At 38.1% G+C, this 13945-nt stretch overlaps 1 protein-coding gene across 1 annotated transcript; it reads right to left on the bottom strand.

Moving 5' to 3' along the window:
- Positions 1-934: 934 nt before the first annotated feature.
- Positions 935-13363, bottom strand: LOC135711875 (mpv17-like protein). Its single transcript, XM_065234854.1, has 6 exons — positions 12894-13363; positions 12596-12835; positions 12368-12529; positions 12216-12304; positions 11716-11828; positions 935-1377 (listed from the first exon to the last, which is right to left on the bottom strand). The coding sequence occupies exons 3-6, from the start codon at positions 12494-12496 to the stop codon at positions 1115-1117; spliced, it is 594 nt and encodes a 197-aa protein (XP_065090926.1). The 5' UTR covers positions 12497-12529; positions 12596-12835; positions 12894-13363; the 3' UTR covers positions 935-1114.
- Positions 13364-13945: the final 582 nt, after the last annotated feature.

Raw genomic sequence — 13945 nt, forward strand, 5'->3', positions numbered from 1 at the left:
CGCTTCTAAATAAGACACAACCAGCTGCGTAGCTACCGTTCGGTCAGGGCAGTGTGGTGGGGGGGAGGTAAATTTATTTCCATTCGCATTCTTACGACCCAAGTCACCACAGTTGGTTCATTTCCAGCCGTAATCTTTCGCCAGCCTATCGATATGTGTTGCAGAATATGTAATAAGAAACACGTGCTGCTGTTGGCGTTGCTGCAGAACTCATGTAGGCATATCTGTAAGAGACCCCGAGCAGCAGACCATAATGTTTATGTTGTGCGAGAAAGTTCTTTGCTTCCTTGCCTCCTCTCCTACGTTTGGGATTGGGATTTATGTCCATCTTCACAATTAAAATGTAGTTGCTGTATCAACAGCAACGGTGGTCGACAGTGGCGTAGCGGGAATTCTGGTAATCGTAGCAGTTGGTTAGAAACCTCCTTCTACACCCCGGACGAGTCCGGAATCTGGCAGGCAGCGAGTGACGATTTATGCGTGTGAGTTCTCCCCACCACCATCGATCCTTCTGCAACTCCTTCCATCCAAGAGGATCGCTCCCCAAACCGAGGTTGATTTGTCTGCTCGAATAAATTTCTCCGTTTCCTCTTGCGCATTGTTTTTATTTTTGTATTAATTTTATTATATACAGTTGGGTCGTCGTGGGTCCGTTTCCAGCATGCGAGAGAGGGAGGCTGGAAGTGATTTGTTTACAATCAATTTTTATTTTGTATACAATGGAGCTAACTCACGCACATCCTTCGTCTGTGTCTTGTGCTCTTGGAGAAATAAAAAATGAACACATGGCAAGGTGTGAAGATTTTTTTCCCCAAACAGTAATGCAGTGTATGCTAATTTTAGACCTGAGACGTCGTAATGCGAGGGTTTACTAAAATAATTACATGCAATATGCTAGCTGATATACTCAGCGAGGAAGAAAAATGAATACGAGTTGTTGATTTTATAAAGTTTCCATTTTTTATTCGAGAAGAAAAATACGCTCACAGCAATAACAAATGGCCAAAGGCGAAAAATTTAGATTTGTTTAAATTGGTTTTGCTTTGCAAAAATCGGTCTAACTACTTTGGATTGGGTTTTTACTTCTTTGTGAGAAATCATGCACATACATTATTTACTGAGCATCTACCGACGGAGATGATGACGAGACCGGCTTGACGGGTGCGGCGGTCATCTTTTGGCGCTTGACCCAGCACAGGATGTTTACCCAGGCGAAGGCACAGGACCCGACGTATACGACGCGGAACTTTGGAGGCACCAGGAGGAAGTTGAGCGTTTGCGCTGGCATCCAGAAGAGGCAGGACCGGGCAAATGTCGGTAAGAACTTTTGCTTGCACTCTTCCAGGACGTTCGACTGACGCTCCATCAGGGACATTCCTGTGGAATAGGATAATTTAGGAAATCAAATTAGTTGGAGTAGATTAAAATATGTGATTTTTTCATTGCTTTTGAGTGTTGAAATATGATTCTCCTAACGACTGACAGATTTTTGTATTTTTTCGGACCCTGATCTGGTGATCTACTTTGTACGATGCAAGCATCTTTGTACAATACATCAATTCTCTATCTTTTGCAGTTTTTTGAGAAACGTATGGTTTTTGAATAGAGACTTCTAAACACAATGTTTTGTCAATAACATTTCTGGTAGTGATTTTCCGTCACCGATATTTTCTACTTTTTTTATATCTTGAATATACGTCATTTTATCTTTGGAAGCAAGTTTCTATATTGTATATTTTATGAGTTATTCATAATTTTGACAAAACTAGTACAACTAAGAACAACTTCTTAAAGTTGGAGGAAATTGGGTAAATCAAACTTACAGCATTTGAAAGAGGATCTAAAGTTTTCAATAGTTTTCTCCATCGATATGCTTATTGTGAATCTATAAGGAAATTGTATTGGAAACCGTAAAAAGAATATTTACTTGCCAAAAACTCGCAAATTGCTCTATAGTGGCCATATGTGGTTTACATAGCTGAACAAAGCACAAGGAACAACTATATCGAATACCACAAATCAATGCGACTGTAAAATTTATTAACCATTTGGATAAGTGCTTTGCGAATACCTACAGGCATATATGAGGCCAGCGAGCTTGCATTTTGTAGGCCATAAAATGCAGAACATTGAATGATTAATAATTTTTTCCACACAAGGAGAATCAATACGCAGTCTTCGATAAAGTTATTTTGTATTGTTTTTTCAATCTAAATCACAAATATGAGTGATTTTGTGACGAGAAATGTAGGATTTTTGTGTTATCAAATGAATATGTTCTTTCGGTTTACAATAAATTGTCTTATGCTTTCACAATATGTATATCGATGGAGAATAGTTCTGAAAACTAATTATTGTATATGGATTAAGCAGTGTTTTAATTTTTCTTTCAAATGGAATTTGTTTGGTTTGCTCAATTTCACCCGACTTTGAGATCTTGGTCTTAGAAAAAGTGCTATTTTTTGGTCATAACCACGAATAACTCATAAAATATTTAAGACAGAATTTTAGTTCCAAAGTTTAAATGACGTTTCTTTATGATGCACAAAAATTATACAAAAAAATAATATGTCGATGATGGAAAATCACTAACAGAAAAGTTATTGCTAAAACATTGATTTTGAGAAGTCTCCATACAAAAACCTTACATATCCCTAAAACTGTTAATGGTAGAGAGTAGATTTCTTGTACAAAAATGCTTGCATTAATATTATCTAAAACTTTGTCCAAGACACATTTTTTTCCAAAAGAACGAACTTATCATGAACACAAACTTCTCCAAAGACATTATATGCCTAAAATAGTCTGTTTTTGTGTAATTAATAAACCGCAATTTTTAGCGCATTTAAACCTGCACAGTGCGCGAATGGGCTAAAACGTGCAGTTTATGTTCGTGTTCCTCCCTTAGCTCAATCGGTAAGGGCGCAGTTACAAAGCAAGATCATGCTAGAGGTGGCTGGGTACGATTCCCGGTCCAGTCTAGGAATTTTTCGGATTGTAAAATTTCCCGACTTCCCTGGGCATATTGTATTTGCCACACAATTAACTATTAGAGTGGGTCATCGTCATATGGAAAAACGCAAACTTTACCTCATCAATTAAGAACAACCTTTTTTACTTTGACTATATGTTTTTAGTATTACTTCTACGTGAAGTCAACGATTTACATAGTTGAAGATGCTAATTTCAAATAACAGACTGTAGTGGTAATTTTTATACGATAGATGGAGTAGATGAAAGCATAGAGTTGATAGTTCCGTTAGAGTACGGCAGTGTGAAGATTATATATAGATATTAGAATAGCGAACTAGGACAACTTTTAAGGAAGGTACAAATCGGTTTTTTTCATCTCTCTTTACCAAACTCCCCCTTTGGAGAGGGATGGTGAGGGGTGTCCCCCCCACCACCACTGGCAAAAAGAGATGAAAACCGACCCGTTCAAGTACCAACTGTGTGTTTGAAACAGTTCTACCGATTTTTACCGCACTTCAATTGTTATTTGAAGGAAGGCATCCAGTCGTAGGTTTGGGAATTGCAACTATAACAAAATTACCACTACAGTCTGTTTTTTAAAATTAGCATCTTCAACTATGTAAATCGTTGACTTCACGTAGAAGTAATACTAAAAACATATAGTCAAAGTACATAACTCTGGATGGGAGCATACCATCAATTACTGTCAATGGTCGAAAGGTACAGTAGCAACACCTACCCCACCCGTGTCCCCTCGAGATCGTCAAGTCGACGATGACAGGAGCACAAATCGTGGTAGGGGTAAACAATAGTTGCAATTTCCAAACCTACGACTGGATGCCTTCCTTCAAATAACAATTGAAGTGCGGTAAAAATCGGTAGAACTGTTTCAAACACACAGTTGGTACTTGAACGGGTCGGTTTTCATCTCTTTTTGCCAGTGGTGGCGGGGGGGGGGACACCCCTCACCATCCCTCTCCAAAGGGGGAGTTTGGTAAAGAGAGAGGAAAAAAACCGATTTGTACCTTCCTTAAAAGTTGTCCTAGTTCGCTATTCTAATATCTATATACAATCTTCACACTGCCGTACTCTAACGGAACTATCAACTCTATGCTTTCATCTACTCCATCTATCGTATAAAAATTACCACTACAGTCTGTTATTTGAAATTAGCATCTTCAACCTTTTTTAATTTCATTTGAGGTCCCAAACAACTGTGCACAATATTGGGATGATTGGTTGTAACTCGGCATTCCGCATTGCGTTTGAAATTTGTATGGAAATTAGTATGGGAAAATCAACTTTTTTGCATTTTTATCTATAGAGACCACAATTTTGCATGAACCGTGCAACTAAGTATGTTTAAATATATCCCAGGAAGTACCTAACAACTTTGCCAGAGGAAGTTTGAAACTATAATGTATCTAAAAAAGTTATAACTATTCAAATATTTCTTGATAGAGCTGGAATTAGGGCGTAACAGCCTTTTGTTTAAGTGACTTATCTCATTGATTTCTAGGAATTCAAGATACGTTTACACAAACCAACATATTCATCGGGTAGGGGAAGGCTTCCCCTACTCGATGGTGATGTCGATTTGCCAGCGAGAGCCATAACATTCGAGATATCATCGAGAGAAGTCATTGTTTACAAAAGCCGTTACGCCCTAATTCCAGCTCTATCTAGATTTATTATTTGAATTAAACACCAAAAATCCCTTTTTCTGCCAACACTGCCGGTGTATCAATGGGAGTCAGATTCCAAACTGATATATTTTCGGAGTTTCTTATGAATTATTCAAAAACAATTGCTCTATATGTGTAGTTGGAGAGGGGTGGGGGGTAATAATATACCCCGCCCCCTCACTCATATGAATAGAAGTAAAGTCTCAAACTGAAATAACTGGAGTTTCTTATCTTATCGATTTGGTATGTTCAGGATGAATTCTTCAAACATATTTGCTCAATCTCATAAGCATAGTTAAAAAGGGGGGGGGGGGGGTACTCTAAAAGAAGTTTTAAAACGAAATTTTTTGCAGTGTAAATATTTAATATCCACTTGTCCGTTCATTTGATAGTGAGGAGATGTTGTTCGAATTATTAATCCAGCTGCTATATTATTTCTATATAAGCTTTTATTTGAAATATTAAACTGCCATTCGGGCCACCCGCATATAGAAAACACAGAAGTAGTCGTACGTCAAAAACCAAGAAAAGTAGAAAACTGAAACTGTCTTCACCAGTTTCGTCTCAGACACAGGTACAGGTACATGCGATACAATTAGTTGCTTCCTTGATGCTTGTCAACGATATGGCTGAATGAGGTGTGAAACTAATTTCTGACTTATCAAGAAATTCACCCGAGACCTAGTTCAACAGCAATGTTTGCTACAGGGGATGGAACAGCATCGAAAAGAGTACCCTTGAGAAATCGTAGCATATAATAAAATGAAATATAATCATTACAATCCATTGACATTTGTGTGAATTTATCTGACATTGTTTACTGCACCAAAAGAGTAGGGAAGGGAATCCCCCATTCTTGCTTTCAAACTGCTCTTATGAGATTGAGCAAAAACCCATCAAAATAACTCGAGAGATGGGAAACTCCGAAGTTATTTTAGTCTTTATGTTTACTTTCATTGATATAAGTGAGGGGCGGAAAGTACAGTAACCCCCCCCCCCCCCATATCTAACTACGCCTATTAAATGTAGCACATGCTTTTGAATACATCTGAACATGCCAACTTGACAAGATCAGAAACAGCGAAGTTATTGAAGTTTGAAGCTTTACTTCCATTTATATGAGTGAAGGGGGTGGGGTTTAGTAAGTCCCCCCCTCATTTCTTAATATGCCTATGAGATTGAAAAATTGTTCTTGAATAATTCATATGACCATACCAAATCGATAAGATCAGAAACTCCGAAGCTATTTCAGTTTGAAACTTTATTTCTATTGATATGAGTGATACCCCCCCCCCCCCCTCCTACTACGCATATGAGATAAATCTATTGTTTTTGAATATTTCATCTCAACGTTCCAAACTGATAAAATAATCAATTTCGAAATTATTTCAGTTTGGAGTTTGACTTTCATTGGTACACCGGTAGTGTTGGCAGAAAAAGGGATTTTTGGCATTTAATTCGAAACATTGATATTTGAACAGCTATAACTTTTATTAGGGGGATTCTAGAACAATACATTCTTTGGCAAAGTATTTAGACACTTTCTAGGCTATACTTTAACGTATTTAGATGCGTGGTTTGTGCAAAATTGTAGTCCCTAGTTATAAAGATGCAAAAAAGTAGGTTTTCCCATACTAATTTCCATACAAATTTCAAACGCAATGCGGAAAGCCGGGTTACAACCAATCGTCCCCAAGTTTTGCATAGTTGTTTGGGACCCCGAATGGAACCAAAAAAACATTGTTCTGAAAAAATGATCATGATGACCCATCCTATTAACTATACTAATGCAAATATGGTATCAAAAGCTCTCAATTAATAATTGTGAAAGTGCATCTAGAACACTAAGTTGAGTGCACGCAATAAGCTAATATGCGATAAGCAATAAGCTTGAAATGCGAAGAGGAAGAAGAAAGTTTGTTTTGACATTGTGCATGAAATTGGAACTTCATAATTGCTGCGCTGCACAGCGCACAGTGGGCAAAAATTATCCAAACTGCGACCAAAATGAATATCTCGCTCGGCTGGGTTACAGTTTCAGACAGCATGCTATACTTCTCCTTTAACTCTTTATCTACCTAATAAATTTTTTGATTCAGTAGACTTATGTTGGCTGAAACCGTTACTCAGCCGAGATATTCAATTTAGTCGTGGTTTGGCAAATTTTATAGATTTCTGTAAAAAAAAATCTACTACTCCGGAATGTACAAATATGAAATCGAGGCATGACACAGAAAGTAGAAGTGTCAGTTCGTTTACTAAAATGAACTATGAGCATTTCGTATTGCAAGTTTTGCTATAAGAAATGCTCCTCCTGTTTATTCGCGCAATTCACATCAAAGATCTATCACTTGCGTAGGAAATAAATTTGGTAAGACATTTCTGACCAGCATACACCTTCCGGTCGTATGAAATCTATGAAACAGGTCCAAACCTGTCCATATCCACCCAATTTTGTGATTTTGGCATTTCTTATGGCAAAATAGTGAAGCAGTTCGCGTTTTGCTTTCAACGATAGCAGTTCAGTTCGTGCCAACCTCAGTGTGAGAATTTTTCTTCCATTTGCTTGTTGCGTGCTGGCGTTTCGCCTCCCGGAAGAAAGGCGCTTGTTGAATGTTGTCGTCGTCGTATTTGTGCGTTGAGGTTGTGTTTCAGAAATACAATCGAAGTGTGCGTGGCCGCAATTAAGTGGACCCTACAGGATTGCTTTTATTGACAATAATCGTATTGTCAATACATTCAATATTGACGTCAATACATCGGTATTGACAATATTTCTGTATTCACATCATCAATATTTTTGTCAATAATTCCCCTTTGCTTCAATATATATTTTACGTGTGGGGTTTGCTTTAAGTGGACCCTACACGATTACTTTTATTGACAATAATCGTATTGTCAATACATTCTATATTGACGTCAATATATCGAGATTGACAATATTTCTGAATTCACAATCATCAATATTATTGTCAATAATTCCCCTTCGCGTCAATATATTGATACGTGTGGGGTTTGCTTTAGACGAGTGTTTTCGGCGTTGGTCGCGAGCATATTCGGCCAGTGAAGAGCTGGCGCTGAAGCTTTCAGACTACTGGTGAACAAAAGCCGTTGTGTAGTGGGTGATTCTTCATTCCTTTATTTAACGTCGGTCTCTGTTCCGCAATCTAGTGTCAGTCACCGACGCAGCTTCCACACCTTCATACGATATCGCACCCATTCAACACACATGGGCCGGGACCAACGGCTTTACTTCCCTTCCGAAGGAAGACGTGACCAGAGATTTTTATGCCTCAGAAAAATCCCACCGACCTCGGCTGGGATTGAACCCAGACCCATTGGGGTGTTAGAAAGCAGTCACGCTTACCACTACACCACCGGAAATCCTCATTTATCCCAGGGATGCACGTGGGCGATGTTACCCACGGATTCACCCAAACCCTTTTTGGCCCATCATACAATGACAGGTTGAGTACAATTTGAGGTTATTAAACTTGATCAAGTCGAACAGCGAGGATGGTCCACAGTCTACCGTCGAATTGTTGTAAAAATGTGAATGATTGCTTATAACGCACAATTATGCAAAGTGTGATTCAACTCGGAGAAGGTCGAGTTTCTCGGATTCGTGATTTGGTGTGGAACTGCTCAACAGGCAAACCAAACTAAGACGCAATATGTGCCATTTAACTGGAATTTTCTAGTCATTTATCTCTATTAAAGATGACTGCTTCTTCATAACAAGAGCAATTCTTTGAAAGATAAACGCCATTGAACAATCTATCTGAAAAAAAAAAATGTTCTCACTCATGGAGATGTCTTTTTTTTATAACACGAGCGACTCTTTAACAGACAAATACTGTTGCATAGTAATTTGGTCAAATGAAATTCGAAGGAACATAAGGTTGACTGAACAAAAGGTTGAAATGTACAAAAAGGTCAAAATGTACAAAAGATCGAAGGGACAAAAGCTCGAAGGAACAAAAGGTCGAAGGGACAAAAGGTCAAAATTGATATCACTTTTAGTGGATCAAAAAATAATAAAATAAATAGTCGGAAAGGCAGAGTATAGCAAGTAAATCAAGCTTCGACTTTGAGTAACCTAACTAAAATACTAAAAACATATTTTTCTGGATTTACTGAACTGAACTGAACTGAAAATGCTCCAATGTTATTTCATCGATCTTTTTTTTCCATTTAGACCATTTCGATCTTTTTTCCATTTCGACATTTTGTCCATTCGACCTTTTGTCCATTTGACCTTAAGCTCCATTTAGACCTTTTGTCCTTTAATCATTTGTCTTTCGACCATTTCAAGAGCAAATTTTCATTACGTCGAAAGTAACAAAGGTAAAAGTCGAGCTATCAGTGTCAATCGATTCTCCTGCTATTACACTATATACTGTCCGAATATAGGATCAAATCCCATTTTTGAATTTATTTACCAGTCAAATTGCTTTTTGACGTAATCACCTTCCGATCAAAATAGTTTTCGATGTTACTTAAGTCACCCAATTTCTATGGAGGTGCCGTTTGACTTAAGTAACAGCGCTGAGAAACCCGTGAAAAGTGTACGTTCGTCGTTTCGCTTTCTCATTATTAAAGTGAATAAATCGAACTGTTTGTTGCTAAGATGATTTCGGTGGTCCTAAAATGATGAATGGGCTGCACATAAGGAGACGTAATTGATAATTCTCCCGAATATCCTGGTAAATACACTTTGACTTAAGTAACAATAGGGGCCACCAAACGACGTATAATAACTTTTGACTCAAAAACCAGTATTTTTAGCATGAAAGCTAGCGATTTGCATTTGTATGATTAAAACCCTGCTAAATATGTTAAACATTGCTATCACTATGAGATTATATGTGTTTACTTGGAAATAGGAATAACTTTTCGGTCATCAAAACAAAACTTTATTTTTCTCGGATTGGTGCGAATGTTACTTACGACATAATGAAAATTTGCTCTTGATTTGTCATAGGTCATGAGCTTGTTTTCAGTTTCAAAATTCCGAAAAATTCCTGTGGGTAGTCAAAATGACATCCGGTCATCCAAACGTAAGTCAGCCAATCGCTTGTTTGCAAATGGTACGTTGAACGTTCGTGTGCCAAACGTCTCAGCCCCTTATGGATTAAAATAAAAACAATTAGTAATTTATTATACTTTGCTTTTCATATTTTCTAATGCTCCGTTTCTCAATCTACGGATTGCGATCCATCGATGGGTCACTGGCTTTAAATAATTGATTTTTAATTTAATGATAATTTAAACGTTGGTTATTTACAACTGTTCAAAAGTTGCTAAAGCCTTCAAGCAAATTTATGGAAGCATTCTAATTTTCCTATACTAAATCAAACCTCTTTACTCTATCGTCCCTTGAATAACCTTACATATTTCTACGATTAAAAAAAAAACCTTAAGAATTTTTACGGCATTTTGGCGATTAGTTGGCTTTGATGACGTTTTTCAAGGCTGCTGCACTAAACCATTGTATTTATGGCAAATCAAGGGGTAATTTTTGTGATATGTTGCAGCAGACTATCGACTATTTTGTTCGGCATTAATCGTGAATGTGTAGCTATTCGCATTTGGCGGTATAAACTGATCAAAATCGACCGCTGTTTGGTGCATCCGCTTCACCAAAGATTGAATCAAACAATGTTGGAATGTTCTGCTCATGTTGATAGTTATAGGCTCATCATTCCCAGTGTTCCCGTAGGGAAACCAAATTTTTAACAGCAGCTGACTGGTTTTCAGCAACGGGGACAATTTCTCAAAAATAAAGTGGTTTCCTTTCCCACTGTATAAATCTTCCTTTTCTTCCTCCTACACTCTCTCTGTTAATCGATTTGCTGTATACTTTGCGCTTGATCTGAACTTCGGTCCAACTACTCTAACGTTGTTGGGCTATATGCTCGACCTATTTGCAGGTGAACCTAAGTCCAACGAGGAATGGTAGATACTTTTTGGGTAAATATATCCTTTACAGGTATCCACCACGATCGACCGTCGAGGATTTAGCGATAAATTAGGAACGTTTTTTGTACCTCCTGCGACCAATCTAGCACTATTTATATAAAAATTTCGATTTATAAACTTTAACCGCGGAACTGAATTGTTTATATTCTAATAATACATCGAGATTACATTTGCGATGGCGAATTATGTTTACCTCTCACTATTATCTATATTACTACTACTACCACTACTACTACCACTTCTACTACATACTATCATCTTGTTTACTTATCTCCATGTCTATTTGTCAACATTTAACGGCAGCACTCAATCTGCAGTACCGTTATGCAATGTTGCCAGATTCACCTCTGCGGTGTTGCAACACCCAGATTAGTAACGAATGACAAAATGTAGGTTAGAAGTGATGGTATAAATAACTATATAAGAGTACGAGACTGACTTTTTTCCATGTAGGGGAACATGATGTAATGTCGCCCTAAATGCCCCTAATTTGGGCCCAAACATAAATTAAGCAATCGACTAAATTTTCAAAAGCGATCAAAAATATCCATTATTACCGTTCCAATGACGCGTTCATCTAGATAAAATTGATAAATAGCAGATGTTAAGAGATGGGCCCAATCTTAGATCCATAGGCCAACATTAGAACCATTTCCCCTATTTTCGTTTGGAAATGAAGATATCCTTACATTTATTTGTATTTCTCATAACAATCGTGTGATCCCATGCATTTATAATTTCGTGGGACTCATGGGTAGGATTTGTTGCTACGGGATACTTTTTTGGTATAGACACTTTTACCCTTTTTTGTCTGGACACTGTTGACTACTTAGATCAGAAGATTGTGGTAGAAAACAGTACCTACTAGGGTTACAATAGATGGACGCATGTTTGAGTGATAGTTTTGACGAATTATCAATATTGTCTGAATTTCACTAGTGGCTACGACAATGGTATTTGCTACTTCACATATACCAGAACAGTACTTGACTACAGCCCAAGAAACCAAGCACTCCGGAGTAGTCGAACAGCGTCAATGTTATATGAAGAAGAATCATAGATAAAAACTACTCACCCGTGAAGAATATCGCCAACAGCGGAGGCGTTAATATGAACTGATCCAGCAGCAGCTTCCTCACCACGATACGTTTGGCAGTTCCTGGAAACGTCCTATCTAACCATTTGTACCTGGAGTTCGTGATACCAAAGCAAGAATGTATTAATAACCACTCATTTTTTGCAGTGCTCAATTCTACGACATTGGAATACCGCAGTGCAAATTTTTATGTGATCCAAGAACAGTGCCATTTACCTTGCTGCAAAAAGCATCCCTGAGCGAGAATGTGTGAGTGAAAATGAATATGATATATTTTTCTCTCCATTTTATGATTTGTTTTCCGATGATGCTCAATAATGTCTGATATGTCAGAGGGGAGAAATCAATGAAAATGTTGGGTTTCAAACATTACGCATGCAAGAAAAATATATAAATAAATAAAAAAAAGAAGTTATTTTCGGTTAGATGACTTTGCAGCCACGTGAATCGTTTCGGTAGAATGCGTAAGCAACACCCACCAATTGTAGAGGATTGGAGAGTAGATGAACGTTCCCATGATGGCATATCGTCCCAGGGTTGGCTTATCGATGTCCTGTGGAGGATCAGTCTAGAACGGAGTGAAAATTCATTGAGGATGGAGTTAAATGTAGCTATAGGATACGGAAATTACCAGGAATTTCCTCGTGATTGTTTGTTGAGAAAACTCTGCCCCCACATACAAGCTTCCGTATACCATCCCATTTCCTGCCAGCGGATATTTGTTGAAGAAGTTGGAAAATGCTCGCAGTAGTTTTGCCATTGCCGGAAGTTACGCTTTCGAAATGGAGTTTCCCTACAGTGATTGTAATGGGAGATGGATGTTATTGTTTGAAACGCAATGGTTTGATTCAGAACTTACCTTCCTTGATTGGCTAGTTTTGCGCACTTTGGAAGAGAGTTAGAACGGATGGTTTTGTTTTGAGCAGCGATTTTTACCACTTATCCGGCCTAGAGATTCAAAATGATTGTACAACTAGGCCTTATACTTGAGCTGTACGTTTTCCCTGAGCTCAGTTTCATATACGGAAGCTTGCTTTTATCGATGAGCTCATTACCACTGGTTCATATCTGCCACCTACGGATATCTTCGGATGGCCAGCTAGAAATGAAATTGATTATTATCCAACAAAAAAAAAACAAACTTTTGACATACTCACTCTGCAGTGACCCGTCAAGCCGAGCCGAGTCGAAGAAATCAATTTCTGTGCTGCCTGTCTTCGATAGGGCCAAGTTCTAAGGCATATATTTATGTTGAGAGTCGGCTCATGCGCGTTGGCTTTCGACGGAAATATGAAACAACGTGTTTCCCGCTATTTCCACGATATAGATGGATGTATTTTAACCGCTTTTGTTTTGATCGCCTCTTTCGAGTCCCCCTACAGAACTCCCACAATCAAACGTTGCCTTTGAATTAGAGAGGTAGAGAACACTTTTTTTTTATCGCACGCACAGCCACGCACACTCAAAAGCGTGCGATAATATATTTTTTGAGACAGTGACGAAACTGAGAATAGTGAAAACAGAAACCGTTTTCCGAATTTCTTCGACCTTGACTGAGAGCACCGTGCGAGCGCCGAGGTGACTCAAACAGGTTGCGTTCGGGAGGGTGCCGGATGATCAACTATTTTGTTGTGTCGAAGTGATTGAGCTACTGCTTGGTAAATTGCGAGGGGGTCTAATTTGGCGACAGTGACGATTGAAGGTGTTGATCTGGTACAACCAAATTTTCCGAATTGAATGAATAGTATGAATATTCCGGTATGGCAATGTTCATTCTGATATGAGCATATGGAGAAAATACGTAAACATATCTCTGGTGGCGACTGTCTGATGGTCCTGTTGCTTTTGCAGTCGGTATCAATTGATTTTAATCAACTGGGTCGCTTTTATTATGAAGATTGTTGTAAATTGTTTTCATTTCGCATGTGTTGCCGGTGCTGTTGTGGTATGTCGAGAATGTAGTCTGTGAAATGCGAATAATATAGATTTGCATTGGGATTTTGCACAATTTGAGGACGTAAAGTTCTTAAGCAAAACATTTATTATACCAGGGTTGAAAAGTTGGGCTGGAGTTTGGTCAGAGTCAGAGATAGTTCGAATGTGTCTGAGGTAGAAGATTTTAATGGACGCATAAAGCAAAAGATGTGCTATTTATGTAACTTATTACACAATGAAATATATAGGACAGACAATTTTGGTAGCTACAACT

This window comes from Ochlerotatus camptorhynchus, unplaced genomic scaffold, assembly GCF_037179485.1.
Source record: "Ochlerotatus camptorhynchus isolate MF236.1 unplaced genomic scaffold, CSIRO-AGI_Acam_v1.1 ptg000443l, whole genome shotgun sequence".
Classification (NCBI taxonomy): Eukaryota; Metazoa; Arthropoda; class Insecta; order Diptera; family Culicidae; genus Ochlerotatus; species Ochlerotatus camptorhynchus.